This window comes from Canis lupus, chromosome 2, assembly GCF_048164855.1.
Source record: "Canis lupus baileyi chromosome 2, mCanLup2.hap1, whole genome shotgun sequence".
Classification (NCBI taxonomy): domain Eukaryota; kingdom Metazoa; phylum Chordata; class Mammalia; order Carnivora; family Canidae; genus Canis; species Canis lupus.
The window spans coordinates 86,826,047-86,844,552 of record NC_132839.1 but is presented as its reverse complement, the minus strand read 5'-3'; the positions used below and the strand labels follow the sequence as shown (position 1 = coordinate 86,844,552).

The window sequence follows — 18,506 nt, the reverse complement described above, 5'->3', positions numbered from 1 at the left end:
TGATAGCAAATTTAATTGCAATTTCTACTCTGCTGCTTGGGTCTGTGGCGACTCCTGTGTTAACAGTAATAGACTCAGTGAGACTTGCTTTGCTGAGCAAGGGCCCCCTATTCATGGCAACTGCCGAAGTGATGACCTCTGCTACGGTGACAGTTTTCCTTTTGACAAGAAAACAACCACCCAGAGGTCACTCCGGACATATTTTCTGGCCGCACAAGGAGCCCCCCGCAGCCTCCTCCCACCTCATAATCTCAAAGCACATGCTTGCCAATGAACACATTTCCAGGCCCACGGGCAAACACGTGTCAATAGATTTGGGAGGCTGCTGTTGACGTGAATGTGTGCTTCATCTTGGCCTTTGGGATTCTCCATCTGCCTCCTCTCAAGTCCTCTAGACTCCTTGGGCCTAAATATCCTTATCTATAAATGTGGGGGGTGCTCCCACCCTGCTTCCAAACTCCCTGTGAGGGTCCACAGAGCAGTAGCAAGATGCACTAGTGCTCAAAATGAAGTTACAGTTACTAAGATTTGGGCGGGGGGTGGGGGGATGCTGGATTTTCTTCCCTGTTTCCCTGATGGAACAGGAAAGTCATGCTGTTCAAAGAGCCACAAAAAGAAACATCTCAAGGCACCTGAGATCTTTGTAGGAAGTTTTAGGTTGTGAGCACCATGCCCAGGATGCATGTACAAAGTTGCTCTGATTCACAGTCACTGGGGATGAAAATAAGGTTGACCAGGAAGACTTTTCCACTGAAGTAAAAAGGCTCCCTCCCATCCCACAAAGGGCCACTCTATGCTCTGATTTCTCCAGGGCCAGCCTTCTGGCACATGTCACCATCTAAATAAACCATCACTCTTTAAGGGAACAAAGCAAAGGCTCCCTCTTCAACCAGGAGCAATACCTCCCGTGATGCATCGGCTTGAAATCAAAACGGGAGAAGACAACCCTGGGTTTGATTGTTTATTCAGGGAGGACTTTGAATGGGGAGAATGGGCTTCTGTGACCCCAAAGAATCCCATCTTCTAAGAACATGAACCCAAGATAATTTCAATTCCCTTTGTCTCCCTTGGAGGAACTGCTTGTTTAACAAAGAAAAAAAAAATATTTAAAGGGTTGTTTGAGATCTTCCGGTGAGGTCTCGCTGCAGCACAAAGAGGTGCTCTGTGTACAGGTCTGCCTAGAGTATCAAGAAGACATCTTCATTTCAATATCCCATGAGAAGTTATTAATGCATCGCTGTTGTCATGATCTCTTCACAGCTTCCTTAACGGATGATTTGCCATTGGAAACTGACTTGTTTTAAAAGGGATCCTAAGTTCTAAAAGAAAGCCTTGACAGCTGTATTTCTACAACTACAAACATGAAAGCTCTGGTCTGTCCTCAGAGGAGGAGACAAAAGAGGCAGGAAAATATTTATGACCAAACAGTTGGTTGCCACGGGAAAGAACACCGGCTTACCAGGTGAAGATGCCAAGCTCTTTCTGGTTCTCCACCACTTCTAAGCACTTCAAAGCACTTAATTTCCAGACTTCCAAAATGGGTTAGGGTAAGTGTTGATTATGCTCCGCACCCCCCAACTCAGCTTAAGAGTCAAATATAGAACAAAAAAAACCTGAACGAGAACATTCAACTACAAGTCAGCAGATCTGGAGTTTTAGGTCTGCTCTGTTAACTCGCTGTGTGATCTTGGACAAGTCATAGGAAAAAAAAAAAAAAAAAGGAACTAGCCAACATTCACTGAGCACTCAGCAAGTACCAGGCAATGAGTATGATAAGCATTATCATCCCAATTCCTTGGAGGAACTTTATAATTATGTCTCGTTATTATGTTTGTTTTGGAGAAGAGGAATTTGAGTCTAAGAAAGGTTAGGCAGCTTGCCTGAGACCACCCACCAGGAAGTGGAGGGTTAAGTTCACATCCGTACTACTGAGGGCCCAGAACCCCGGCTCTTCCCACCTACTGCTACCCAAGACGTTGCCTTGCAACTTTGTGGAAGACCTAATTTGCCAGGTCAGGAGACAGCTGGGAGATCACATTTGTACGTATGTGCATGGATACGTGGTCTCTGAAAAGCACAAAGCCACTACCAAGGCTGAGAAATGTGGTATGTATTGCTTCTACCTACATCTGAGAAGAACCTTCAACTACATTTATGGTCAGCTCAAGCTCCTATGACAAAACACCATAGTCTGGGTGGCTTATCCACCACAGAAAATGATTTTTCAGAGTTCCACAGGCTGATAATGTGCGACCAGAGTGCCAGGCTCCCATGAGAGCCCTCTTCGGCGGGGACTCCTTGGTGTATCCTCAGAGGGCGGAGAGCAGAGCACAGAAAGCAAGGCCTCTCGTGCCTCTTGGAAGGACACTAATCCCATTCATGGCAGCTGCACTTCATGACCTCATCTCAGCTTAACTACCTTGCAGCGGCCCCGCCTTCTAATACCATCACCCCCTGGAGAGTAGAGTTTCAATATATGAATGTTGAGGGGACACAAACGTCCCGTCCATAAACAGAGTGATCACAGCAATCTCTCCCTCTGAGTTGGGAAATGAACAGGGGAAGAGTGTAGTAGGTAGAGACCACAGAGATTCCTCCTTCCTGATCAAGAAACAAGGCTGATGGGCAACGAGATGCTCCATGTGGCATCTTCTCCAATACGTAGATCTTTCAACCTCCATGTCCTGTCTGTTAACCTGACAGCTCTGGTTCTGGTGCCTTCTGCATATATAAGGAGCACTTGCTTTGTAGCTGGAAGGGTAAATACTTTACCCATTGTTTGCCTTTGGGATAAATATGTAATGTCATATAGGAGACACTAGGTCGGGGTGCATGCTTCTATCCCCTTCCTGCTAGATGGAAGAGTTAAGAAAATCATTGTGCCTCTCCCTACCACTCCTGTCACGTGTGTGCCAAGCTATCTGCTTCTGGCTAAATGGAAAGTTTCATTGCTGGGATCCCTGGATGGCACAGCGGTTTGGCGCCTGCCTTTGGCCTGGGGCACGATCCTGGAGACCCGGGATCGAATCCCACGTCGGGCTCCCTGCATGGAGCCTGCTTCTCCCTCTGCCTGTGTCTCTGCCTCTCTGTCTCTCTCTGTGTGACTATCATGAATAAATAAATAAAATCTTTAAAAAAAAAAAAAGAAAGTTTCATTGCAAAAATAATAATAATAAAAATAAATAAAAATTTAAAAAATTAAAAATAAATAAAAAATTTTAAAAAAGGAAGTTTCATTGCAACCAGCACCTAAACACTTACTGCTGCATTTTCTTCCCCACACCAAGCTGATGAAGAAGGCATCTTAACATCCACTCCCCACAAACCAGTCACACGCCTCCAAAACTAAATCGAAGGTAAAAAAACATTTAAAAAACATATTTTCAATGGGTAAAACTCTTCATTTTTCCAAATCCTGGAACTACCTTTTCCCCACTATTTATCAAGACTTCTCTTCCATTACAAGCCAGAGTTCTCTCCCTTGCTTCAGGCTGTATTTTTCTCTCCATAGCACCAATTGCTATTAACATCTGATATATTTTAATTCTTTTGTTTATTGTTTATTCATAGCATCTCTGCCAGAATTAAGGTGTGTGGCTATATTATTTATCATCCAGACCAAGAGATTTTGGAGAGTGAAAAAAAGCACTAATACAAATGATGCCAGGACGAAACGGACACGTTCCTGGGGAAACGAAGGTGTGGTCACCCTAACTACAATGTAAGTTACATAAGCTCGGGGACTTGGGTCTGACTTTTCTCCCCCAGTGTCCCCACTGTCTAAATTAGCACAAGACACCCATGGGATGCTCCATAAATAAGTACTGAGTCATGATGGCTCCAAGCATAAGCTCTCAGTGGACTGCAGGGGTTCAAACTCTGCCTCTGACATCAATGAATTACGTCATTTCCCTGCGGTAATTTCCTTGACCACCATATGCTTCAATTTCCTCATCTGTCAGATGGTGACACTAATGAGAGCGCCCACCTCACATGCCTGTGAGAACTAACTGAGCTTATCAACAGTGCAATCCTGAGCACAGGGTCCACACCCTTCAAGAGAGGGCACTCCAAAATGTTGGCTACCACCATGACTGTTGGCCATTCCAAGACTGTCTTTTTTTTTTTTTTTAAGATTTTATTTATTTATTCATGAGAGAGAGAGAGAGAGAGGCAGAGACACAGACAGAGAGAGAAGCAGGCTCCATGCATGGAGTCCAATGTGGGACCTGATCCTGGAGTTCTGAAATGCAGCTTGAGCATGGAGCCATCCAGATCCAGTAGGCAGGACGGGCTGCCCACCCACAACAGGACCTAAGACAGCCGCTGCTGCCATGCTCAGTGCTGGCTCCAGCCAACCACCCTGTTCCACACGCGCCCTGGCCCCACGGCTTTGCACGGAGGTGACCGCACATGTTCTGTTCAAGTGCGTCTGAGAGCCTACTGCGGGGGAAAGTCCCCATGAATAGAAGGTGACAATAACAACCACCGTCCCCACCAGAAGACCCTTGAGTCCCACTGTTGACGTCCAGAGAAAGAGCGGGGAAGCATAGTGTGGATTGCATTAAGTACATGCGGAAAATCAAGAACTGATATTTTTCTCTGTTCAAACAGCTTTTTTTAATTTGCTATGGTGTTTATAACAAAAGGCAGGTGCTCAACCACTGAGCCACCCGGGTGTCCCCATTCCAAGACTGTCTTAAGAAGGCGCACAGAGCAAATGGTTATGACACTGCCTACCCAGCACCCCTTAACATGACAACAGTAGAAGCCTCCTTGTGTCCATAGGATTTCCTGGCTGCTCTTGGCTGATCCTGAGATCGGCCCCCTGGCCTGAGGCTGGCCTAGGGGAGCTCTCTCCCCAAACTGAGGAGCAACATTTTTCCCTAGAGATCAAAGATGTGGAGTCTGTGGTCCTCATGCAATCGACAGTCACATTGCCCAATCTACAGAAAAGGCAGGTCTACAAAAAGAAATGATGGCTGCTGAGGGCAGAGGAGGGAGCCGGGGTACTTGAGGCCTGGCTGCATTTCTGCCTCTCTGATGGCTCAACCAATCCCTCTGAGGTCCTATGAGCCAGGAATCTCCTCTGTGGCCCCAGCTACTTTAACCTGCCAAATGTAAATTAAAAGGTCCTGACAAGGGCAGTGGTAGAGAGATTCATCACACTAATATACAACTGACTTAAAATAATTTTTTAAAGGGATGAGGAGGAGAAGGAGAGGATGATAAATACTTATTGGTGCTCACCCTTTGCCAGGCACCATGGGGAGACTCTGCTTGTACCACTATGTTGTGGGTACCATATTCATTCCCATTTTATGGACGAGACAGCCAAGACTCAGATATCCAAAGAAACCTTCCCAAGGTCACACAATTAGTTTACTGGATGTCCCTGCTGGCTTCCTAGCAGCACTTCTATCCTAGGTGATTAATCTAAGCCAATTAACAGATGGTAGTCTCCTGGTGAATGTTAACAGACCAGGATTGGGAGCATGTCCTACACTAGCCCAATTAGACTGGAGAGAAAGACTTCTATCCCATGGCTCGGGTGTTTGCTTCTCCTGCTTAGGAGAACCAGCCTCAGAAGAAAGCTAAGCTCCTTCTTCTAAGAAAAGAAGAAGAAAGAGAAAGCAGAAGAGTTCTCTTTCTCTTGAAGGGAGAAAGCTGATGTTAAAATTAGCACAGTGGAAGAGCAATCATAAAATACAGGTTGTCCTGTTCAATTTGAATTAGAGATAAACAATTAATAATGTTTTGACATAAATCTGTCAAATATTGCATGTGTCATACTTTTTTTTTAGAAGTAGGCTGCACACCCAGCATAGAGCCCAGCATGGGGCTTGAACTCAGAACCCTGACATCATGACCTAAGTTGAGATCAAAAGTCAGGTGCTTAACTAACTGAGCCACCCAGGTGCACCAAGGGCCATACTTCAATACTAAAAAAAATTACTGTCTATCTGAAATTCAGATTTCTCAAGTGTCCTGTATTTTTTTTAAAGATTTGTTTATTTGAGAGAGAGTGAGCACACATGTGCATGCACACAAGCACAGGGGTTCAGCGAGGAGTCCAAACGCCAGGCTCCATCTCATGACCCTGAGATCATGACCTGACCCAAAACCAAGAGTCAGACGCTTGACCAACTGCACCTGCCAGGCACCTCACAGGTGTCCTGTATTTTTATTTGCTAAGTGTGGCATGGTGGAGAGAAGGGGTATACACAATGAAGAAGTAGTACACACTACCTCTGAGCTTCTGGTTATGCAAGGTCATTGATTTCTTTACTGTTTAAGCCCTTGAGAATTTCTGTCATTTGTACCCCAACGCATCCTATCTCATGCAAGTCAGAGGTTCCAACCCAAAGGGGAAGGACACAGAGCCAAAGGCACACCACTGTACAACTCCTAAGGGGACAGAAACTAAACGCCATATTCAAATCTAAAAAGCTAGTGCTTAGGACACTTTTTTAGGAAACTTGTTTTTTTCAGAGCTATACAAATGCAGCTTAACAGACTTACTGGAATTCTTCAGATTCTCTTCAGTCAATGTAAATTTTTTATTATAAAGTCATGGAATGTGAATTCACTTAAACTGTAAAACCCCTTCATGAATACTAACAAACTCTAAAATCTCGACAAAGATGACTGTTCATAGCCACCAAAAACACAAAACATCTAGCAATTCCAGATTAAGAATGCCAATTTTTAGACACTCATATTTCCTTGTCATTTTGTTAAAAAAAAAAAAAAACGATTAGCTCCATAGCAAAATTTGACTTTAGAGCAAACCTGGGGCATTATAAAATAATCAAATAAAATAGGAAGTGAGTATAGGAATGAACAGAACTGAATAACCAAATGGGTAACCATAGGACTAAGATGTGTTTCAGGGTAAAAGTCCTGTGTGTGTGTGTGTGTGTGTGTGTGTGTGTGTGTCTTGGGCATATTATTTACTTAGCGTCAAAAAATCTCAAGGAAATGAACCCAACAAGTTTACATGTGATGTCAGGTATATCATCAATGAACAAGAACAATATGTTGAGTTAGCCATTATTGTTACGAAAAGACAAAACAATCCCTGTATCTTTATTTGCATCTACCAGTTTCAAAGCCCTGCTCTTGGGCAGAGGCTTCTCCGTAACGTGGAACACAGAGCATTAACATCACCGTCATCTAGGCTCCCTTCGAGCCCATAAAAAGCCACAATTCAGGGCATGTCAGTAGAGAACTACTGTGAGGTTGAGAAAGGTCTAACAAAGATATCTTTGGAAAACAACAAGATATATATGTGTGTATGCAACTGGATTAAAAGAAATGTGATTTGTGATATTCCTGAACATAACATGTTATGAAAATCTAAACTGGCTATTAATCTATACATTTTACAAAAATCCAACCAAAATACCAACTGCTTGGTTGGTTTGTTTTGGTGGGATCGGAGAAAGCTTGCTAAAATGTTTGCAAGTTTTATCTGGAAAATGTAACAAATAAGAAACATGTGAAAAACAAGAGCAAAGGGAAAGAGACTAGCCCAAACAGATGTCACAAGTATTGTAAAGCCAAATCATTAGAATAACGTGGTACGACCCCAGGGTTACACAGGAAGCTCCAAGGAACAGAACAGAAAGTTCAGAAAAAGATCCACAAACATATAAGGATTTGTTCAACGACATATGTAAGTATCCAAAAATCTGTGGGGGAGAAAAAGTGGATTCATCAATAAAAAATATAAAATGTTGGCTACCACCTAGGAAGAAAGAACATAAATGGCTTGTGAGTTTTGCTGGTAAGATGGCTCTTAAGGCCTGAAGTAGTAGAAGCAAATGGGAGAACAGAATCCATCCCAGGACAGAATGCTAACAGGTGACGGCCCTAAGCCCTCAACTCCCCCCTCCTGACAGGATTCCCAGCAACAAAGGGAATACTGTCAACTGGTGTGCCTCCTTCCCCCTCCCCGTTGGACCTCACTGGGTTTCCTTCCACACCCCCACCCCTACCCCCACCCCCACCGCCAACCCCTCTTCTCAGCCAGCGTTTCTCTACCACCCAATCCCCACTCCGAACACAAAAGGATTCTGGGAAGTTAAGAGAAGTTCTCTACATATTTTGGATTCCCTGATCCCCCCAGTCATTGTAAGGCATCGAGAGTTAACCAAACTTCAGGAATACGTCTTACCTGTTTCCTCTTTTCAGGGGGAAGTGATGGATCACCATCCTACAAAGGAACAAATGTTACACTTTACTTAAAAAGCAAACAAACAAAAAGATGTACTTAGATTCGAGGAACTGACCCAAACTCTGAAGCAAATTCAGACCCTCCCACTCCTGCCCCCTGCGATCAATAGTGTGGGGAGCCAAAGTCAAATATATACTTTTTTAAATATTAAGTATCAACTGAACCAGTTATGTTGGAAAAACCTCTAAGAAATCAGTTCTAATTAGGACCAAACCCATATACTTTCTAAAACCACAGGAAACAGCTAAATATATGAATAAACTGTACTTATCAAAATTATTTTTGAGCAAAGCCCAAACTGAGATAATACAGTTCACTTGGTTTGAGCTGAATTCCTCTTTTAAATGGTTAGATCCAGGGCACTGGGTGTTATATATGTTGGCAAATTGAATTTAGATAAAATTTTAAAAATAATAATAATAAAATAAAAATAAATAAATAGTTAGATCCAAAGGAATAATAATGGACACACACATGCTTGAATTTTCTCTATGGGCAGAACAGGTAGGGAAGAGGGGATATGATATGCTCAAAATAAAAGAGAATTAACTGAGAACTTCCAGTCCTATCAGACTTTCTGTCCTAAAAGGATTCAATCTTACCCCCTCTTTTGGTGCCACCTGGGAATAAAAAGGGCTCAGGTGAACATTCAAATGCTCCGTAAACGAGTACTCTTCTCTCCAATGCTACCTGTATGTAACCTGTGGAATCTTCTGATCTGTTTCTGCTCCAAAATGAATCAGTGAATCCCATACAGAGAGCTAAACGTTAGCCATCGGGTGAGCACCCCAAAACAGAGATTGCATCTGTGATAGAAAAAAAGTAGAATGGAAAATGGTGCTCATGGGGATCCCTGGGGGGCTCAGCAGTTTAGCATCTGCCTTCGGCCCAGGGCGTGATCCTGGAGACCCGGGATCAAGTCCCGCATCGGGCTCCCTGCAGGGAGCCTGCTTCTCCCTCTGCCTGTGTCTCTGCCTCTCTTTCTCTCTGTGTCTCAAATGAATAAGTAAAATATTAAAAAAGAAAGAAAGAAAAGAAGAAAGAAAGAAAGAAAGAAAGAAAGAAAGAAAGAAAGAAAGAAAGAAAGAAAGAGAGAAAAAGAAAGAGAGAGAGAAAGAAAGAAAGAAAGAAAGAAAGAAAGAAAGAAAGAAAGAAAGAAAGAAAGAAAAAGAAAGAAAGAAAGAAAGAAAATGGAGCTCAGCAGTGGTACCCTCCGTGTCAGCACAATCTGTATCCTTAAAAATCTTGCCACATGAAAACCGAGAGAATCTAAATGCCTGGGCTAAGGGAAAGGTTAAAGAAACTATGGAAATCTTACTATGCAAATGTTTTTAAAAATGAACTGAATTTGTATGTGTGGCCTAGAGAGATGACCCAGGCAGAGCACCGAGGGCAAAGCAAGTGCTGGAACATTTGGTCCAACAGAACTCCACGATGATGGAAGTGGCCTGTGTCTCACGGTCCAATACGGTGGCCCTCACGGAAACCTTCTATATCCACGTAATCCCACACAGTAGCCACCTGCCACCTGCGGTGATGGGGCCCAGGAAACGTGCTGGGCCTGAAGAACAGAGTTTTTGATTCTATTGAATTGTAATTAATTTGAAATGAAATTTAAATGATCGCATGTGGCTAGCGGCTTCTGGATTAGTGCAGATTTATAATACGGATCTTCTTTAAAAAGCCCCAATGGGGGGTGCCTGGCTGGCCCCGTCGGTGGAGCAAGTGACTCCTGATCTCCATCTAGTCTTACCTGTTTCCTTTTTTCAGGGGGAAAAGTTCTAGCCCCGAGTTCTAGCCCCATCCTGGGTGTAGAGATTACTTAAAAAAAAAAAAAAAAAAAAAAAAAAGGATAAAAAACCCCATATAAATAAAGTAACAGGGAGGCACGTACAAACACACGTGTCTGTGTGCGTATTTCGGAGGTGCCGGGGCAGGCAGTCTGGACGCACACACACATCGGCTAGCGCCCGGGACTGGGTTGTGGAGGTAACAGGGGTCACAATTTTCCCTTCCTCACTTCTCCACTTTGGAGCTTTTTGAATGCAATCTTTTTTTTTTTTTTTTTAATTGTAATGAAGTGGCATGTTGAGATCCCCACTTTTTTTTTTTTTTATTTCAGTTCCAGGGTAACCCACTTCCGATCTTAATGCGGGCACAAGAATGTCCCGGGACGTAATACTTACGATCAGCTCCCGGTATTTCTTCTTCAGGGACTGGTGGCGCTCTCGAAGCTGATTGGCCATGAGTTTGTACTGGTCCCTTTCTTGCTGGCATGTGTCCAGCTCCTTGGAGAGGATCAGCAGGGCTTCCTTTTTACTCTCCAGCTTTCTTTTGCACACTAGGTACTGCAAAACAAACACGTCCAAGCAGCTGATCAAACACACCCACAGACCTCCGTTTAACACGCACTGTCTTTAACACACCCTGCAGGCCTGCTTTACTTTTGTTGCATTTTTTTTCTTTATTTTTAGAGATCACATATACAGATGTCTGCAGCAGGTATACGACATACAGACTGCTACAGTACACGACATACGCCCCTCACGACAGAACCAAAACCTTGGATGATGGTGAACTTTGGCAAACTGGATAGACAGATAAAATAATTTAACTGACATATAAGCAAAAAAAGCAATTTTTTTTTTTTACATGACACAGATAGCTGGACTCAACTTTTGTTTTAAAAGGATCTGTATATTCGGTAAGATGGGGTAAAATTTTATTAAAATTTAATGAAGTGATATACACAGATTATTCAATACAGATTTTGTAAAAATATCGATAACTCTTGGTCACGTGTTTTTTACGATTTTATTCTTGATGCTTTGCTGTGTTTTCTAAGTTGTCCTGATTAAACCCATATGGCTGTACTATAATAAAGAAATACAAAAAGTGTTATTAGAAATAGCTTCATTGAACTATAAATCACTGCAGTAGATTTTACCTGCCCATTCAGCCCAGCAGACATTTTTCTCACCTGAGAAATGTTTGCTAATTCCACCACGATGTGTGCAACTTCCGTAATTCCAATGCAGGCACCTGCTACCCAACTCTGTGAGCAAAGTATTTTAGCCACACTTCGATTACCCACCAAACAGGTGGGTACCAGGTACCTAGCTGGAACACAAGGTGGGGTGTACCTAGCTGGAACTCTTCCTCAGACACACAGGATTTCTTGGTCCCTCCTTCCCCCCCTTCCCCCCTTCCCCTCACCCCTACCCTGACCATGAACCACCCTCAGCTGATAATCACCCAGCACGTGGGCCAGTGTGAGCCTGACCGGGACTCTTTACTTTTCTTGGATATACTGCACCGTCTGGCGTTATTCACGTATGTGAAATGTGGCATTAAATACCTTTTGAATTTGCCCCGTAAAAGACCAAATTCAGAGCATTCATGAAAACAATTTATAGTTTCATTATACACTCTGACATGAGCACTTTGTCATTATGGACGCTCACACAAAGCAGAGAGAGAATCGGCGCTCCCGTACCATTGGAGTCAATGCTCTTTTATGGACAAAAAGCATTACTCATATATAGTGCTTGCTTGGAACTGACTTTGTTAAGTTCAATTTCAAATAAATGAAAGGGGAAAAAGAGTTTTGTGCATTAGCACAATTTTTTTTCCTTAAAAAAAAAAAAGTAATTGCTTGGCTTCAAAAACAAAGGGGAAAGAAAAGCCATTCGGAGACAGATTTGAGTTCTAAGAGAGGACGCTTCCACCTTGGGTGAATCTTATTCCCGGCAGTAATGAGGTTGGAATCTTGCCTTAAAATGTCCTGGACTTTTAAGACTTTGACATCGTCTTCGTGGAGGCAAAATGGTTCTGTTGCCACTGTGATTTCTCAGGAGTAAAATCCCCAACGAGTAAATATCAGAGGAGAGTGGCTCAAATATCTCAACTGCAATGTCCTAAGGGAGGTATTGAGATTTCACAGGAAGAAATCCCATTTACACACAATTTAGCAGATCTGCCCTCGCGCCTTTGGTGCTTTGCCCATGATCAGCAGCCTCCGTTGTCACTGCCATTAGTACTGGTGGCACAAAGACGGCCACCTTTGTCCCTTCAATTTTTCAGATCCAACTCTGAGGCCGCAAAGGTACTGTCTTTCAACTTTGGGGAAGAAAATCCTAATTGCACCGAGACATTGTAAGGTGCTCTGGCTGAGATTAGCTGGAAGATCTGGCCCACGAAGGGAAGACTGGCAAAGTGGAAATTCACGTTCCCCGACCCTGAACTGCTTGCTGTCTGTTAGGATCCAGGACAGAAGCTGTTTCTCCCCCAAGACATGGTTCAAACAGGGCCTCGGAAGCCGTGAAGCGCAGTAATAGGACTCGCTTCCCTGGGGCCTAAGGTACGAAGCGAAAGCAGGCACAAAGGGCTCTGCTGAGACCCAGTGGCCTGGGATCTGCAGAGCAGGATCCCTGCAGTCCCTTCAGGGCATGCAAAACAGGACAATTATACCTTCACCCAAGGGTAAGAGAGCAAACACATCCTAGTAGTACCTAAAGCCACGGCAACAACAGGGGGATCCCTAGGAAGCCGCTGCTCTACCGACCACTCTTTCTTCCACGTACTATGGTTTAGAACAGCAAATTGCAAAATTTGCATTCAGTGTCATTTACTTTTGTCAATAGAACAGATCTCAGGCTGGAGCCTCATTTCTGCAAGAGCTCAAAGTGGTGCTGCCCTGGCGAGGGTGGGACGGCTCCCCCGTGGTCCCTCGTGCGGCAGCATCAAGAAGGAACACCGCTCTGTGTCCCCCGGGGATGCTCGTGAAAGTGCAGATTCCTGGCCTCAGCTCAGACCCATTGAGTTGGAATCTCAGGTACTGGCAGGAATCTGCACTGTTCGCACATAGCCCAGGGGGTTCCTACTGCAGCTGCACTTCGAAAACCCAGGCTCGAGAGGCCTCTAGCTTCCCGAGGTCTCCAAAGTTAGAACCCTAACTACTATAGTTAGAGAGGCCAGCAGCGGCCCATGGATCCAGGGCCAGGGCACGGTCTCAGAACCGCCCCGGGGATAGCTGCGCCTCTTTCTGTAGCACAGAGGGGTTCTGACCAAGTACCAGCACGCTACAAGTACAAGCATGGCTACATTATTCTGCACCTGGCCAAAGAGCCTACGTATGTTATTAAAACAATAGAAAACCCTGGGAGAAAAACGAAAAAAAAAAAAAAAAGAAAAGAAAAAGGAAAAAGAAAACCCTGGGAGAGGGTTGTGTGTGCAGGAGCCGAGACCAGGGGATGAGAAGGAATTTCTCGTACTCATTCTAAAATGGTTATCGTTTACTCCCTGGGATGGCAGCTGTTAAAATGACCCATTTCCTATCCCTCTGATTGGAAACAAACACCAGAAAAACTGGAAGGAACCGGAAGGGAAGGGTCGTGAAGAGCCTCCTTGTTGGCAGCTCTGAACAACTGGCAAGTGCATGGATCCAGCCCCAGCCTCAGGAGGTTCCACAAATGGAACAGAAAGCCAGGCAAACCAACGTGCTGTGCTGGAGACAGTTCAGCTCCTAGAGGAGGAGGATGGGGGAAGTGTAGACGACGGAGGACGTGGACAGTAGAAAATCACCAGGCGGAGCCAGGCGGCCTCCGTCCAGAAGGGGGTCTAGTGAGGAGCTGATGGTGAGCTGCGGTGGCCCTGGAAAGCCACACAACACCAGGAACAGAACAAACACACACCACCTGGAAAATGAGAGGGGTTCCCAGGGTGCCCTGTGACTTGAGGGACCCAGGATTTTAACACCGCCATCTAGTATCCTTGGGGGTAATGGGTGTCCTGGAAAACACAGGGGTGGGTAGGGGCTCCAGTCCAGGAGGTAAGCCTCGCGTCAAGCCCCCAGAAATTGCTTCCTCCGACTTATCTAGGACAGAGCAGCCTTAAGGATTTCCAAAGATCACCCTTGACAGTGGCAATTCCGGAATCCCTGGATAGCAGGGGCCACAGGATGCCACCCGGTGGCAGTGGGTGCTGGGCTGTGCTTGCTATAACAAGCTGATTGATGCCTATGTGGCTGACACTGGCGCCTCTAATATTTCCAGCTTTCCTTTCCTGCCAGGCCCGTGGCAGGCCTGTCCCTCCCCATGCTTTGGAGGAAGGTAGAGCCATGAGACTTGCTTTAGCCCATAAAATGGGCCTGGAGGGGACATGAGGTACTCCCAGGGTGAAAACGCTTAAGAGTCAAGGTAAGAATCGCCACGCCTTCCCCTCCCCCGTTGCAACAGGTGTGGAAGCAGGTGTGGCTACGGAGATGCCCAAGAACCAAACAGCAGAGAGGGTGATGCCAACACAGCAGATGCCTGCCCTGGAGAGTCGTCTGGGTCCACAGCAAAACTGACATGATCCAGAAGTAAAATTTTGTGGTGTTAAGGTACAGGGATTTGGGGAGGGGGGTGTTTGGTACCAGGGCGTAATTTAGCCCGTCCTGACTCATGCAGTCCATATCAAAGAATGCGAGAGGGAGACAGGCGGAGATGATATCTGCCCCTGCTCTCTGCTTCTGCTGAGCCACCACGACAGGAAGATCCACTATCCCCAGTATTATCACCATGACCCAAAAGCACAGTTTTTGTGACAAATACTTTCCACGTGAGAAGGTGGACCTCAGGTGGAAGAGGTCACATAATGTGCCAAGGGGCCGCAGAGTCAGAATCTGAACCCAGACCTCTGGAGAGCCAGCCCCTGGAAGCCCCAATTCCTGAAAAACTAAGCATTCTGTGAAAAAGAAAAGAAAGAAAAAAAAAATACCAGCATATTCGTGGCATCGGTTGCTACGTTGAGTTGGTATTCCCGGCACAGGGAAGCTAAGGAAGGGTGGTTTTGAATTTGGCTACTTTTTAGACCTGGAAAAAATGAAGGGAAACTTTGATTTCTGCACCCGCTCCCCTCCTAAACTAGGGGACCTGCCTCTTCTTTCCTCAGACGAGGCCGGAAGGAAGAAGAGAAAAACAAAAGACTCTCTCACCTGCGCTCCTTGAGAGGGAGCCAAGTGGAAGCAATAAGGCTTCTCTCCACTTAGAAGAAATGGGATCAACTACCGGGCATCAGAGAACCAGAGGGTTATTTCCTCCAAAGCGGCCGGGCTGGAACTGTTGTCTGTAAGCTGTAGCCGGTCTCAGCTGCCCACTCAACAAATATTTTCTAGGTGCCTCCTCTGGGTGAGGCACAGAGCCAAACACTGGTCTCCCAAAGGGATCAACGGTCCTGCTGATTGTTTGTTTCCTTCTGGAAATTTTATTTTATTTTATTTTTTACATTTTTTAATTTAAATTCAATTTGCCAACATATAGTAGAACACCCAGTGCTCATCCCATATCAAGTGGGCCCTGCTGATTTTGAAAAGGAAAAACATGATACCCGGATAACAAACCTTATTTCCACAATCCCTTGTGGGTTTTTCTGAATCCCTCCCTCCCCCCAGACGTTCTGAAAACCGAAAATGTGTTCATGTCCCACGAGTGACCTCAGCCAATGTGAGGGTGTTTATGGTCTTTCTGCCACCAACCATGAATATTCATACATTTGCTGAAGACAAATCAACGTGTTTGATTTCGATTAAGTCACTCCCCGGGAGTCAGCGGGGGCCGATACCTAATGTACCGTATGCTTATGGCATTTCCTCGCAGGGTCCAAGAACTCCTGCATCTGAAATGCCTCTGGGGCCCAAGGATTTTGGACAGGGAACCTGACTTTTACTTGAAAGCCACCCTTGCAAATCTCTACATAGTCCCAGTGACACGTATGGGACTAAAACCCAATCTTCCTCAATCAGTAATTGTCCCAAACCTAAGCATTTTTTAGATTCTGACTTCCTCGTTCTGAGCCAGGAAAAACTAAAAGTACGTTACATGCGGCCCATCTCCAGGCTGCCATAATGTAATGCTATGTGTCTGTTCCCACAGCCTCCTGTTTTCTTTCTTTTTTCCTTAGAATTGGCCTCCAGCGCTGGAACCTCACAGATAACCTCACAGATAAGCGACGTGGCCAACTGCAAAGAACAAGGTTCCTGGCTGCCGTCATTTCCAAGTCTGGGGTCGTGACGCGTTCATCGGTGTAGCGAGATCAATTCACTTGCAACCCTTCATTTTCTTTAAAAAAAATAAAATAAAAAGATGCCAGTAACCCATGCAATTTCACCAAAACTTTTCTTTTTGAACATGTGTGTAGGAATACACACACACACACACCCCTGCATATTTTCACACATTTATTGCAGACCGTCATTCTAGAAGCTTGTACACTACTGTTCTGTAGTAAGGCACTCTGCACGTTTACTCATTCACTGGACAAATATCTAACGAAGGTCACTGAGAAGGGTGAGGGTGGGAAGGGGGTGGTGGGGAGGAAGACTACATGGAGGAGACGGTGCTTAATGAGTTTTGAGAGATGAGTGGGCACAATGACACCCAAATAAAGACTATTCTGTAACGGAGATCATTAGTGCCTTGGGATGGAGGCCCAGCCCTGATTATAATTGATCCCTTCCCTGCCCACCTCATTGAGCTTGAAATGGAAGGTGCTATGCTAGAATTTGACTTTGTACAATTTTTCAAAATTAAAGGTATTATTATTCTAGCATTTCAAGAGAACAAAACACTTTCACAGACACTCCCTCGTTTGATGGTCTGCATCGTATGACAAGTGCGACGTGAACTGTTTTCTCTCATTTGACAAAGTAGCTGAGATTGTCTTTCCCGGACCGGGACTTTTTTTTTTTTTTTTTTTTTTTAAGATTTTATTTATTTGAGAGAGAAAGAAAGAGAGGAGGAGGAGGAGTGAGTATGAGCAGAGAGAGAGGGAGAAGCAGACTCCCAGCTGAGCAGGGAGCGAGGCGTAGGGCCCGATCCCAGGACCCCGGGATCATGACCTGAGCTAAAGGCAGACGTTTAACAGACTGAGCCCCCCCAGGCGCCCCTCATACCAGGACTTTTCACCACAAATTCCAGGCTCTTGTTAGTATCCTCTATGGTGCCACCTACAGTATTAGGAGGTCCACATATCAGTTCTTTTGGGTCTCACCACATTTTTAACAAGACACTTGCAGAGATCATTGTATTCTGAGAGTGGCACATTTTGAGTCATAGTATGTTGAGGCCCTGCTTGGAAGACAGGCAGCTCTCCTGGGGCCTTTTCAATCGTATCGTGGGGAAGGGCTGAGGCGCAAGGGGCCACCTAGCCATCTGCTCAGCCATCAGCCAACTCCATCCCCGAGAATTCCGGCCGGCCATGTGCTGATGACCACACTGGGCCCTTCACCAGCTGAATCATGAGCACAAGTCACTTCGTTTTTCAAAGGACACTTGCACACGGTTATGTAAGCTGTGATTCAGGCCCTGGGCGCTCTTCTCTTGGCTAACTCAAATCCACTCCCCAACCCCAACCAAGGCATCTCATCCATTCCAATGGTTTTCCTGTCATTTCTGTGCTGATTTCACCCATATTGGTATCACCAGCTCCCACTCTCATCTGCGTTCCCTCTCATCTCTACCTGGGTGCCTCCATCTGAACACTAGAGAGGCTGCTTGGTCTATGACCACATGAAGCCCTTTGTAACCTCAGGGCCTTTACACTGCTGTTTCCTCTGCTTGGATTGCATGGCTCATTCCCTGTTGTAATGTCTCCTTCTCAGGAAGCTCGTCCCTGTCTGTCACCACCCAGACTCTCAATCCTCTTATACTGTTATTTCCTTCATTGCACTTATTACTTGACCTTGAGTTATATAACTATTGGTTTATTTTCAACCTTTCTCTTTCTCTCTCTCTCTCTCTCTCTCTCTCTCTCTCTCTCCACGGCCACAAGGGCTTTGCTTCTTCATTCCATATGCTACACAATAAGAATCATGCACACTATGTAGTTGGGGCTCAATACGTACAGACAATGAATGAGGAAAACGTCATCCATTATCTTACCTCGACACCCTGTGACACACGTGGTGTTGTCCCCTTTTTTACAGACTCTCAAACTCACGGCTAGTAGAGACCTCAGGAATCCTCTAAGCCAGGCCCCTACCTGCACAGATGAGGAAGCTGGGACTGAGCATGGCCCACTGGCTTACCCAGGGCTGACTAGTAGGGCCCAGAGCCAAAACCCGAGCTGAGGGTTCCTCTCAGCCCAGTGCATCTCTCTCCACACACCTAATCAAGGTGCACATTCCCGGCAAGACATAAATGCCTATAAACTTAGGACGGTGCCTGGTACTTTTTTATGGTGATAAAAATTATTAATATCATAAAAGAGATAATAATAGACAATAATA

The 18,506-nt window shown here is 45.1% G+C and overlaps 1 protein-coding gene and 1 long non-coding RNA gene across 4 annotated transcripts in view; one reads left to right on the top strand and one right to left on the bottom strand.

Annotated features, from left to right (window-relative positions):
- The window catches only part of CCDC149 (coiled-coil domain containing 149), a 102,691-nt gene that overhangs the window by 58,375 nt on the left and 25,810 nt on the right, over positions 1 to 18,506 (bottom strand). For both annotated transcript variants that reach the window (XM_072808924.1, XM_072808933.1), the window contains exons 2-3: positions 10,426 to 10,587; positions 8,180 to 8,218 (exon numbers count right to left, since the gene is read on the bottom strand). In XM_072808924.1, the coding sequence (XP_072665025.1) occupies positions 8,180 to 8,218; positions 10,426 to 10,587 (201 nt within the window). The remainder of the gene's footprint in view (positions 1 to 8,179; positions 8,219 to 10,425; positions 10,588 to 18,506) is intronic.
- LOC140623039 (uncharacterized) lies at positions 1,439 to 16,376 on the top strand. 2 transcript variants are annotated; one of them, XR_012022720.1, is made up of 6 exons: positions 1,493 to 1,547; positions 3,288 to 3,356; positions 3,571 to 3,721; positions 14,476 to 14,621; positions 15,173 to 15,348; positions 16,181 to 16,376. It is a non-coding gene; the product is annotated as an uncharacterized lncRNA (long non-coding RNA). The 2 variants fall into 2 exon arrangements; XR_012022717.1 differs by lacking the exon at positions 3,288 to 3,356 and having other exon boundaries at positions 1,439 to 1,547.